This window comes from Antrostomus carolinensis, unplaced genomic scaffold, assembly GCF_000700745.2.
Source record: "Antrostomus carolinensis isolate BGI_N321 unplaced genomic scaffold, ASM70074v2 scaffold6327, whole genome shotgun sequence".
In the NCBI taxonomy this organism is placed as follows: Eukaryota; Metazoa; Chordata; class Aves; order Caprimulgiformes; family Caprimulgidae; genus Antrostomus; species Antrostomus carolinensis.
The window spans coordinates 11540-23872 of NW_010325308.1; the positions used below are offsets into that span (position 1 = coordinate 11540).

A 12333-nucleotide genomic window follows, 5' to 3' on the forward strand; every position below is an offset into this window, starting at 1 on the left:
AATGCTGCTGTTGGAAATGGCACCTGGAGTTAAGTTAGAGAGTTGGGATAATACAAGTAAGTTTCTTTAGGAACCTGAGCAAGTTTTCAGCTCGTCTGTCTTGGCAGAGGAAAGTGGAGGGGTAGGTATGTTCCTGCTACTGGATGTTCTCTCACACAGAACAAAAATACCTACTATTTCACCCCTCTGGAGGGCAGGGGTGGATTTCTGTTCTGATGGGCCAAGTTACTCCAATTTTTTTGAAGTCACCCCAAGCTGGGGATGAAGAAGTAATGCCAGCAAGAGGGAGTATCTGGTGTTGAAGTAGTTTGTATTTGTGGCGTAGGTATCTTGCAGGTTCAGAAAGGAAGGAGGACAGATACATTGTGACATCCATAGTATTTTTTTTTCTCTAGCCATCCATTACTTTTAATGAAGGTCCTAGGGGGATATTTGATTTCTGCATGTCTTCACTCTTAAGAGCTTGTTGTTAGAAAATGAAATTGGAAGCTGTAGAAGGCCGTCATAAAAAGGCAAATGCAAGTTAAGATCTAGACTTGGATAAAAAGAAGCAACCAACCACAAAGGAAATAATAATAAAAAAAAATCCTTGTGGCAGAATAAGTTTTCACTCATACTTTTACTTCAGCAAAATGAAGTTGCCTGATTGCATGACTGCTGTTCTGGAATATTGCTTTATCTTCTTATCTGAGGGGGAAAAATAGAACCTGTTAATCTAAAAAATCATTCTACTTAGTTATGTAACTGTTTCCTAAAAATAGCTCCAGATTGCTGGAAAAGAAAGATAGATACTAGGGGGTACAAAATCTCCCCTTTGTTCAGTTTCTGCCCTTTTACATAGAGTATCCACATTTTATACACAATGTTTTTTACTGTTTTGTGGTGGCCAGTTGCATGTTACTCACATATCCTCATACAGCAGCTTATGAACATCCTGTAGCACAGTTCTCAATCAGATACTGTATATGTACAGCAGTAATAATGGCACCAAAGCTGAGCACTGAAGAGCTGGTGGGCAGAGGGGTACACAGAGAGAAGGCACTGGGGGTGGGGTGTCTCTTTGTGTGGCAGTTACTGCTGTGAAAGTTTAACTATGAAAATGACTCTTCAGAGCATCCTTTATTATATTGTGTTTCTAGAAATCACAACTATATTTGACTGTGGGTGTGTGATGACCTTGGGATAAGGAAGCAAAATGCATAAATCAGAAGGTTTATTATATTCTGGTAAAACATGTTCATTCTTTTAAGACATACTTTTATCTTATCATGCTCAGCTTTCTCATCTAAAAAGATTTTATATAAGCTAGGCTAGCCTTTGTCCTTGTAGATGAATTTAGCAGACGTATCAGGTTCAGATAGTTTTCATTTTGGATGCCATTGCAAGCTTGGACCAATAGTACTTAGAAATAACTTGTTTCTGGTGACCGATAGGGAGTAAGAATTTGCTATTGGGCTTACCTGCTGTTTGCTTTAGACTCTGATTAGGTACAGTCTGTGCAATCTTTTCTGCTTTGGTTAAATACCCCATAGCATCCTGTTTGCCTCACGTGCTTTTACTGAATCTGCACTTTCACATTTCTCTAGCATTGGCATCTGAAATAATTGAGGACAGTAAGGAAAATGGAATAGAATCTTGCAGAAGTTGACTCTGCTGTAATTATTTCTCTCTGCTGAGGAGAGAAATATAATAGTACAAGCCATATTTCACCTGCTGTTTTTTGAACTGTATGCTGATTCAGTGAAGCTGTCTTCGTTGGACAGGACTGATAACCTTACTTCATTTTGGAGAGGCAGGATACCACCTCTATACAGTGCTACTCTCCTTTACAGTCCCTTGTTAAATCATTTTCTGAATATGGACTTCATAAAGGTGAGCTAATTTGACCCAAATCAAGAATAGAAAGTTATTAAATTAGTTTGAAGATGTTTCTCTTCTGGAGTTGTAGGTTCTCCATCTGAGTATTGTTATGCTAGATATTTTTAGGCAAATTGTCACTTCACAGAAATGCTAGTAGGCAGAACTATTTTGTATTAAATCTTAAAATGTCAGCTATGTTAAGATCCCTTAAGCAGAATGGCTGCAATTGGTGTGTATGTGATATGTTGAGGGCTTGGGAGTTTTCTTCTTTTCTTCTCTCTGTATGTATATACCTGGTGCCTGTTAAAACCTCAGTTTTATCACAGCAAATCCCAGGGGTTTTACTGACCTACTCATATGTGTTTGCCTTTTTTGCTTGTTTGTGGAGTTTGCATTTGGTTTCCTCTATCAGAAACTGTTGCACTGGCTCGGTGCAGTCTCTCTGAAGTCAACTGTTGCAAAACACAAAATACTGTTAGAAGTTTTTGTTAAGCTTTTATTTGTTGAAATACACTGTAAAGTTTTTATTATTTGAGACTTGTGATAGTTGATATTGCCAAACAGGTCGTTTAAAGAAACTTTTTTTTTTTTTTTTTAAACCCAAATATGGATTATTTTACCTGATGTCTTCTTGCACAAAAAAACCCAGCTATATATTTCAGGGGAATGTGTATTAATTTTTAATGAGGGTTGGTTTGGGTGACAGATCATTTTACTAAATGTCTTTTAACTTCAGTTAATATTGGGAACTTTAACCTCAAACCTGATTGCAATGGAACATAGGAAAAAACTAACACTTTCTGCTGAGCTTGTCTCTTTCCTACCTAGTGGTTTTTAAACTTACAATGTGTGACCTTCAAATAACCAAATGTATAATCTCCATTGTGTGCTTCATTTTGATACTGATTCTGGTTTGATGAGCCATGTGCAATTCTGTGGGAAGATACTCACATCGTCTCTTGTCATCTAACTTAAGTGATGGAATTAGGAATTTTGTCTCCCGAAATGGCCACTGGAATGCAGAGCTTGGTTTGTAGTGCTAAGATGAGATCATATGAAGATGCTGTCCTTCCATGTGGTCCACTGTATCATTTAATTGCTTGTCCTTGTTGCTGGAATCTTAACAACTCCGCTAATGAGATTTTTGCCAAGTCTGTCATCTCTGAAGGTGTGGGGGAAGCCTGATGTTGGTGCACAGTGATGACTTCTCAAGTATGGGACAGCATTTTTTGAATAAATCAAAGCTGGAGAGTGTCTGCTGTGTCCTAATGAGAGTTGGTCAAGAGTAGACTTCTGAGAGTATTTCAGTACCCTAACTACTATAACTGAGTACAGTTGAAGTAGTAACTTCTATAGGGTATCTTCTTTGTCAATACTGTGTTCTAGGGAAATAGGTAAATCTGAGTGAGGCCAGGCAACTGTTGAAATGGTAAGCTGAAAACAGGACTTAAGTAGTAGGAAAATAAGGAAATACGAGTAAATAACTTTAATTATGTGTAAATAACTTTCTTTTACTCAATGACAAAGTATAATTTCATCTTGTTCAGTGACAATCACTTTCTGTGTTAAGCATCATTAGCCAAACTTTAGAACATACTTATTTCCCATTCTCCCTTTTTCGAGAGTTGAGAGTGTTGTCCTCACTTCCTACACTAAATAGGATTGTTGCTACTTTATCCCCTCTCTGGAAAACAAGGGAGAAGGGGAGTTTGCTGGAAATGTTGTGGAAATGAGTGAGATGTGGCAGATGGAAAAAAGGAAAGTCATTAACTGTAGAGGAGATACCGAATGGCCAGTTTGTAAGTTAGATGGGATATGTTAGGCAAGCTTCTGGTAAAGTATTTTCACACGTACTTAGTATTCCTTTTGTTTGTAAGGCTGTCTGAGAAGCTGTTTACCGTGTGCTGGTGTTACCTCTGCATTTCCTTCCTTGGACAGGTGTGTGCTACCTTGGTACTTCTGTGTACAGCTTTTACTTTGGCCAACACTACTTTATACTCCATTTACTAAAAATCCTTCAAACTCCTCTTGTAGTATTTTGTTGATTTCTGTAGGTTGTAGGAGGCCTGTGAGGCTGACCTGCCATTTATTCCTTCTCTCACCTCTCTGCAGTAACACTGCTCAGGGGTAACACTGCTTTACCAGTGTTTCATCACACGTCTTACTCCGTGATGGTGCTGCTTGAAGGAAAGTAATAAAAGCGACAAAATCGCTTCAGTTTTCGGAAATTCTGTCTCAGCTGCAACCTCTTAAGTTTGCATTTGTGTTGTTCAGGGTTGTACTGAACAGTTCAGAGAAGCATTCAGAAGAACAGACGTGGTATAACGAATGTGAGAACCCTTTACAGGAAAGCGCAGCCAGATTCAAAACCTTCAGTTTGTCTAATAGAGACGTAACTTCCCCCGTTTATCTTCTGCTCGGTCAGTAAGTCAGTTTATTTTCCTGCGCTGGGGTAATCTGTGCCAGTGTTTTGGGGGGTGGCAGGGAGAGTAGGAAGAGAAGGTCAGCTGCTTTTAATACTGATATTTTTCTCCTTGATCAGGACTTTCTAATTTTAATCCTGGATAAAATATCAAATTTCAAAGTCTTTCACACAAGGAAGGTTCTCTGTTTTCAGTGGCATTAGATACACATTCACCCACTAAACATACATACCATATGCATTTTGGTTTTGATTACTACTGGGTAACTGTATTAGCTGATTGCTTTGCTGTTGTTTGATAATATCTTACTGGGAACAGTGAAGAAATTGTCACACATAGAAGTGTATCTTGGAGGTGGGAGTTCTTAAAGCACTAGTTTAATTTTGCAGCTAAAGGAGTTGTTCAAGGTTACAGTGAACCTTCTCTGTCTCTTGCGCATTATGACTGGCTGTTGGGCAACAGATAAGGTTTTGAAGTATCTGAATGATTGTCTCGTGTGTCTGGCCTGAGAAATGGATTCAGGGACTTTGTTCTAGTTGTGATGAATGTAGTTGGCACTAGTGATTTAAAAACATAGCACAGGAAAATGTAAATGAGTAGGAGGCGTTTATTAACTTCATGTTGGAGGGTTTCTTTCTTCTCCCCATTCTTCAGAAGAAAGTCTCTGCTGTCCTGTCTCCCATGTAAACAAAACTTCTGTTACTAGATTCTTAGTAAGACTAAAATTGCTTCTATTATTTTCTGTCCCGGATATGCAGTAATGAAATAGTTCAGAAATGTAACACAAGGTAGTAAGAAAGTCATATGAAATGGTCTTCCTTTTCTATTCCTTCTGTTGCTGTTATGTGGTAGAAATCTTGTAGAGTGTTTTTAAAATATAATTTTTCCAATTCTCTTTATGTGGTTTGGGAAGTATTGGAGCAGATATTAAAATATTATGCCTATTGGATAAGTCCTCTAAGGAACTTTGTGACAGGCAGAAAAGAAAAAGTTACTAGGATAACTGAAAAGCAGAATTTGACATATGATCTTGATACTGGTCACAGGAAAACCAGTAGCAACTTGCTATGTTTTTTAATGTCCTGTCTCTCTAAGTTTTCATTAATGAGAGCAGTCTTAAACATTGAAAGACTCCAGAGACACACAAGCCATGTTTAAGAGTGTTTGTAATCTTCAAATAAATACTAGCTCAATCAGGTGAAAATGTGAGTAATGCTGATCTAGTTCTGAACCAGGTGTTTCCTCACCCCCAACTGCATGGAAGGGAAAAATGAGCTGCTTGGATAAAGTAGTCTTTGGTGGGATTTGGCCAGAGAGAGCTTACTTCTGTGACTACAGAAATAGTAATGTCTTTTTAAGTTCCATGGTGCTTTCTGGCTTCTCTCTTATTTTCAATTAAACTTCTGAATTTCGTGCTTTTTGTGTTGTGAGGAGATGTTTCAGAATGCAGACTGGCTCTCTTTCCAGCTGAGCCTGCAGTCAAGGCAGACCAAAGCAATATGCTCTAAGAAGTGGTGTGAATTTTCTCATACGTCTCAGTGAGTGTTAATGGGAAGACTAATTAGGACAACTTGAAGCCAAAATCGCTGTGTTTCACTTTGAGACAAATTATCAGAGACGTCCATCAGCTGTAGTTGGATGTACATGGCATTCCAAGTTTATATCTGCTTGAAGAGTTTAGAATCAGAAGTGAGGAAAAGAAATTTAGATCTATTTCAGCGCTTTAAACTTAGAGTAGAACAAGGAAAAATAAAAATCTACTACATATGAATAACTGTATTCTAATAAAAAGTGAAGATCATATACTTCTAATTATTATTGTTTTTAATTCTTATTTGAAGACCACAAGTAGGTGACATAAAGTCAGTATTTCAGACAGAAAATTCTATATTAAATACTAATGTAATTTTTTTTTAATGGAACTGTTTTTAACTTTTACACATACATGGATACAGATAAGATTTCTTCTCTTACCTCTCCCTTGCAGTTGTTAAATTTCTACTCATAGAAATCTGCATAGCCTAAAACATAGGTCCCCACAGTCAGTTCTTTTTGAATCCTGATACACTCTTATTTATTTGGGGTATAAAATAGCCTGTGGCTGCTTCCTTCGCAGGACTGACTTTGTGCTGTGTCAGAGCCAGGTTCTGGGTAAGGTACTGTACAAAAGTTACTTTGCTTGGGTGTTGCAAAGGCAGCAGTTGCTGGCTGTGGAGTACCTGTGCAAGAAGAGCTGCATTTCTTCCTACTCTGTGTTTTCCTCCCTGCTCCTAGGGGAGTAGGAAGAGAGCAAGGAGTCTCTCCTTACCCTTCTGCTGAATGCCCCCAGAATGCAGGACTCTAACCTTGTGCTTTTCATCTCATAATATATATGTTTGAGACTCCAGCTCCATCATGTCACATACCTCTTTCACCCTCTTGTCACTGCTTTGATGTCCTCAGCTGGAGGTGACCGAGCACCTTTATTCCTATTGCAGAGCAGGGCTGGAAGCTGGCAGCCTCTGCTGTGCAGAGTAGCAAGGTGTACCCGATCTGTAGTGACTGTCTGTGTAAGTGTCTACTGTGCTACAAGAGCAGACAGGAAGGCAGAGCTGAGGGAAGCTGATACTGCATCTGGCACAGGCAGATTGATTGCTTCTGCTGGGCACGTCACAATTTTGGGAACCTGTAATGTTGCACTGTCACTGTCTCCAAGCTGCAAAAGCTGTGCACTTCAGTGTGTTTGGTCAGAAGACCATGATTCCTTCCACTTGAAATGGTTTGTATGGCCATCTGTCTTTCTCCTCAACATGTCCCACCCATTGAGTAATGTCAAGACAGAGAAAAAACCCAAGGAAAATGTTTCTTGCTGCGGTGTAGAATTTTTAAGGAAGAAGTGCAGGATGGAGGGAAGGTCTTTCATCTTGCATGTACAAAATAGTACCTCACATTTATTAGCAACGTGATCCATCAGGTAACAAGCTGGGAGACTTCTTCTCTCCGTTTCATTTTCTCTAATGCGAGCATCCTGTGTGTCTTTTGTGGCCGTCATCAGCACCCTGTGAATAACTTTTAAACTGATCCGTTGGTTGGTCCATTTCAACCAGCTCTGACAGTTTTGGTGTTCTCTAAGCAGTGTGAGAGTACCTGGCTGGGTAGGGGCAAGAGACAATGTGGTATGAGCTTACGCTTTGAAACGGGAGGGTGTGTGGTGGGGCAGTGACCCATTAGGAGGTAGGAAGGCTTCAGTGAGGATTTCCACCTTCTTAGGAGCCCTGGCTCCTAGAGGAGCTGGAAAAGAAGTATGTAATAAGCAGGTGTCAGTCAGGGAACTGATTATTATTTTGTGGGCTATAATGCAGTTTTCTCATGAGGAGTGTGCTATATCCTTTTGTGTTGTTCTGCAAGTGCAAGGAGTGAGGAAATCTGGTCCCAACTAGGGAGTAGCATGCAAGTTGGGGGTAAGGTTATCTTTTATTTGGATACGGGGTGGGGGGGAGGTGCTGCCATTTTTACAAATCGTTGCACCATCGGAAACGCTCTTCTTTTTCCTGTCTGTGGCATGGTATATTGAGTCAAGTGAAGTGGGGTTGTTTTGCTTGGAGAAAAGGAGGCTCAGGGGCGACCGTACCACTCTCTACAGCTACCTGAAAGAAGGATGTAGAGAGGTGGGGATCAGTCTGTTCAACCGAGTAACAAGTAATAGGACATGAGGAAATGGCCTCAAGTTGTGCTAAGGGAAGTTTAGATTGGATATTGGGAAGAATTTATTTATGGAAAGGGTCATCAGGCACACAAGGAACAGTCTGCCCAGAGCAGTGTTGGAGTCCCCATCCCTGGACGTATTTAAGAGTCATGTAGACATAGTGCTTAGGGACATGTTTTAGTCAGGACTTGTCAGTGTTCGGTTAATGGTTGGACTTGATGATCTTAAAGGTCTTTTCCAATCTAGGGAATTCTGTGATTCTGTGTGAAATACATCCTTTGAAAGTGTGATCAATTAATAACATGTTCTGGCTTTCACCTAATCACATTAACCTAGTGCAGCCATCAAACTGGGTATGTCAGTTGAACTTCTAGAGCAATTGATTGATTTTTTTATTTATTTTCCTTTTTAATTGTCCCAAAGAAATAAGTTCTCTCTAGGTTAGGATGAGAGAAATGAGAAGAGTGTATCTGTCTTGCCCTTGGCAAAAAGGGCGCCAAAAGAATCTTTTAATTAGAGCAATTTCATTCTGTCTATCTGCCACGAACCTAACAAGCAATATGAGCTTGCTAAGGCGCAGCCAAGTCACTTGGTGGTAGCTGATACTCTAATGAGGGGATTAGGTGTTTATTTCTGGTTGTCCACAGCCTGTGATGCTAAGTGTATGTCGCTGGGCGTGTGAGAGCTCTCAGCCAGCCCCTGGTAACCTCTCCTTTATCTCTCATCTTTGCTTTTCCGTCCCCTCCTGCATATCACCTCCCTGATTTCTCTCTTCTTGACATTTCAGCTTGGGATAGATATCGTAAATTATGCTGCACACAGTTTCTGTAGTATTGTGTTTGAGTCAGTAAACAACACAAAGCCTAAATGGAACATAATTTTTTTCAGAGTCTTGTTTTTTAGCAAATCACTCGGGGAAGTGTAGTTTGAAATCAGTGAGAACCAAAAGGGATGAATAGTTCTGTCCAAGAGGCCATCATTAAAATGGCTCGTCTCCAGCACTGCCACTGTACAAAGTGAATGCACTTTGAATTAGTGAATTATTTTGCCTTTAAAAAATGAGAAGAGAGGTGATGGCAGAGGAGCAAGTCCTGGAGCTCCTGAACTGTGATGCCTCTACCATTTGTGATATAGAAGCTACTTAAAATTATGTGGGGTGGGGAAGAAATCCAGCCTGCCACCTTGAAGCTGAGGAATGAATGCTGCCTTCTGCCCACAGCCTGAGAATTGTGCCTGGAGCTGCTGTTGCCATTGCTTAGTACAGTTCTTATCTTGTATTGATGGCACCTGAGCAGAATAAATTAAAAAATCTCCCACTTTAATAGGTATCCAGTCTCATAATCTTGTATGGTTCAGAAGACACTATTTTTTCAAGAAACCGGTTTCCTTTTATTTTTGCATTTCACCTTGAATTTGATGTTTTGTCCTCTAGGCATTGCTGTTAATGAGTTCTGTATTGTACTTAATTACATGCTAAATCTCTCTTCCCAGATCATTCAACTTCAAGTGGTACCTCCTCGTTTAAGCCCAGCCGATCTCTGGTTTCTATTCCCACTGCCCATGTGATGCCGTCTAATGCCAGCTCTTCACTTTCCAAACACAGAGAAGCTTTCAACTCTGATGGCTCAAAATGGAGTACAAGCTTTGTACGGTCAGGAGGAGGCAGAAATCAGGGTGCCCTGGACAATTCTCTTGACATGAAAGATGCAAGACCTGTAAGAAAATGGTCCTCCTTGTCTAAACTCAGCTCACCCAATACCTTCAGCCAAGATAGCAGTAGTCTTTCAGTGGACTCCAGGGCTAGTACAGACAAAGCTGTGTCACCACAATTAAGGACAAATGGGCCAAGTTGTTTGCATGATAGCATGGAGTTGCTAAAAATCGAGGACAAGGAAATGGGGAAGAAACGATCTTCTCTACTGGACTGCAAATACAAATTTGAAACATGCAGCAAAGACGATTTTGTTTCAGACTCCTCAAGTAGGAGACATGCCTTAGACTTGACCTACGGTGCCTTAACTGAAAGCAAACCTATGGCAGCCAGTTGTGAAGCTTTCGGACAGAGATACGCAACTCTGGGACAGCAGGCTGTGAGTGGAGCTCCCATACAGCCAGCAGTGAGGACGCAGATGTGGCTTAAGGAACAGTTACGTGCAAATCCCCTGGAGTGCCGGACTGCGGAGGAGCCCTACGGAGTAGCTGCGTGGCATGTGCAGCAGCTTGAAGATTTTAGGACAGGAGGTGAACAGCCTGTGCAGGTAAGGCTAAAGCTTGGTGTTTGCTGCCATCATGTGGCATCATGTGCAAGAACAGCAGGGAGTTTTTAGTAAAATAAGAAAGGGAACAGGTCCTCTTAACCAGGTGATGGTGTTTTTAAACCTTGATTGGGGATGCTGATGCTTGTTTCTCAACATTACCTGAGTGCCAGCGGGGTTTTTTGTGACATCTACCTGTAGTTACTCTGATTCAGTGTGCCTGTCTACACAGGACTAGCATTTATTTTTCTGAAGTTGAACACAGTAAGAGGTTCATCAAATAACATTTTCAGTAGCTCTTAAGAGAGTCTTTGGTCCCAGTGTAGCGTGGGAATGTGAATGTATTTTGATCTGAATGGATTTACAAAGAGTCTGGCATTTCTGTGTTCACTGAAAGAGGAATGACTCCTCTATACTGCAGGGATGATTATTCAGTATCACTATGCCTAGGACTTAAAAACTTAATTCACTTTGATATTACTACCTATTTTTTGACTAATTAGAATCGACTAATAGTAGTCAACTAATCTGGTTTATTTAAACAAAATAATATGTGTTTTTTATGTGTCATACTTGAAGTATTTTCATATAGAAAACATGAAATATGGTTTAATGAGACAGATAACCCTTTCTGACACGACAATTAACAATCTTTGTTTCCAGCTGTCACCATAATGGGAAAAGATAGCTTGTGAAAGAAGGCAGTGTTTAAAATCTGAATGTTGCCAAAAAAATTCCAAGCAGATTACAATACGTAGATTTTTCTGAAAGGCGGTTTAAGGTTAGATTAGGATATTTTCTGACCAGAGATTACCTAGCTGTTATGTGCAAATACCTGTTTTCTTCAGCCTGAAGATATATTAAGTAATTTACAAAGAGTTGTGCTCAAATTTTGTTGTTCCTTCCATTGTGTATTGAAGAAAAGACTGACAAGTTCAGAGGTTATCAAGATCCAGTTTTGCTCTTACTAGTGATCTGAGGTTTTTTTTTTTCTTTTTCTTTTTTTTTACCTTAAAAAACTTGAACCCAATTTATATGGCCAAACTAATGTTAATCCTTCAGGATCTCTCTAAAAACTTGGCATTGTTCCAGGTAGTCACTCTTTTAAATTACCCTTACTACCACAGAACCCATCATCTTTCTGTAAGTTTTTTTGAGATTTCAATGTTGAGAAATTACCCAGGTGGAGAGCGGAGGCTGAGGGGTCTTCTCAGAGCCAAAGAGACAGAAACTGGCTCAGTACTGAGGCTGGATGGGGGCAGTGCCCTTGGGGGGCGACAGCAGGGTACCATGGAGGAGCTGAGTCCATCCCTCCATTCAAGTCTTCCCAAACACCTGTGAGACACGTCGCTGGCTGCAGCCGTCAGCAGTGCTGTCTGTGAGGTTTGTGTGCAGATTACTGTGTCTGGTGGTTCTCCCTTTGGATTTAAATATGTATTCAGAGTAAGCTTTGTTTACTTCTTCATTTACTTATATGTATCTTCATCATCTTTTATGCAACTTTCACAGCACTTTGTTTAGGGTCAGTATTTTCAGAAACTCTTATTTTTATTTAGGTCAAAACAACTCCCATCTTTTGTTTTTCACTTCTCACAAGTGCTTTCTCACTCTGATTGTGATTAAATGCAGTGTTTCCTTTTTGTATGAGGGCAAAATTTCATGTTTGGAACAGATGGAGCCCTGTATGTATTATTATGGTTATTCAGAAACTTCGTTCATGCAGGCATTGATGCTGAGCTGTGTTTTGAGCACAGAGCCAACAGAGGGAGCACAGAGACTATTCATCTTTTGGGCTGAATTCATAAAATGGTGCTGCACCTTTTCAGGTTTTTGAGATTGTAAGATCATAGGATGAAGTTTTGCTTAAAACTTTTTCTTCTTGCATCTGTATCAGTATTGATCTATATGGACTTGTGTTGGTGCTTTGAGAGCCGAAGGTACAGGCGGCTTCAGCCTTGAGCAATTAATTCCTGACTTTGAGTGGAAAATAAAACAAAGCAGACTAACAAGCAAAGAATGTATGAGACAAGACAAGAGATGAGTTGTGAGCTGTAATTAGTAGCCAGTCAGAAGTGAAAGAATGGCTCATGAACAGGTGGAATTATCCAAT

The 12333-nt window shown here is 40.1% G+C and overlaps 1 protein-coding gene across 1 annotated transcript in view; it reads left to right on the forward strand.

Moving 5' to 3' along the window:
• Positions 1-3648: 3648 nt before the first annotated feature.
• CEP85L (centrosomal protein 85L) overlaps positions 3649-12333 on the forward strand; it is a 77794-nt gene continuing 69109 nt past the window's right edge. The window contains exons 1-3 of the mRNA XM_010171159.2: positions 3649-3659; positions 4135-4280; positions 9460-10226. Coding sequence (XP_010169461.2) covers positions 3649-3659; positions 4135-4280; positions 9460-10226 — 924 coding nt within the window. The remainder of the gene's footprint in view (positions 3660-4134; positions 4281-9459; positions 10227-12333) is intronic.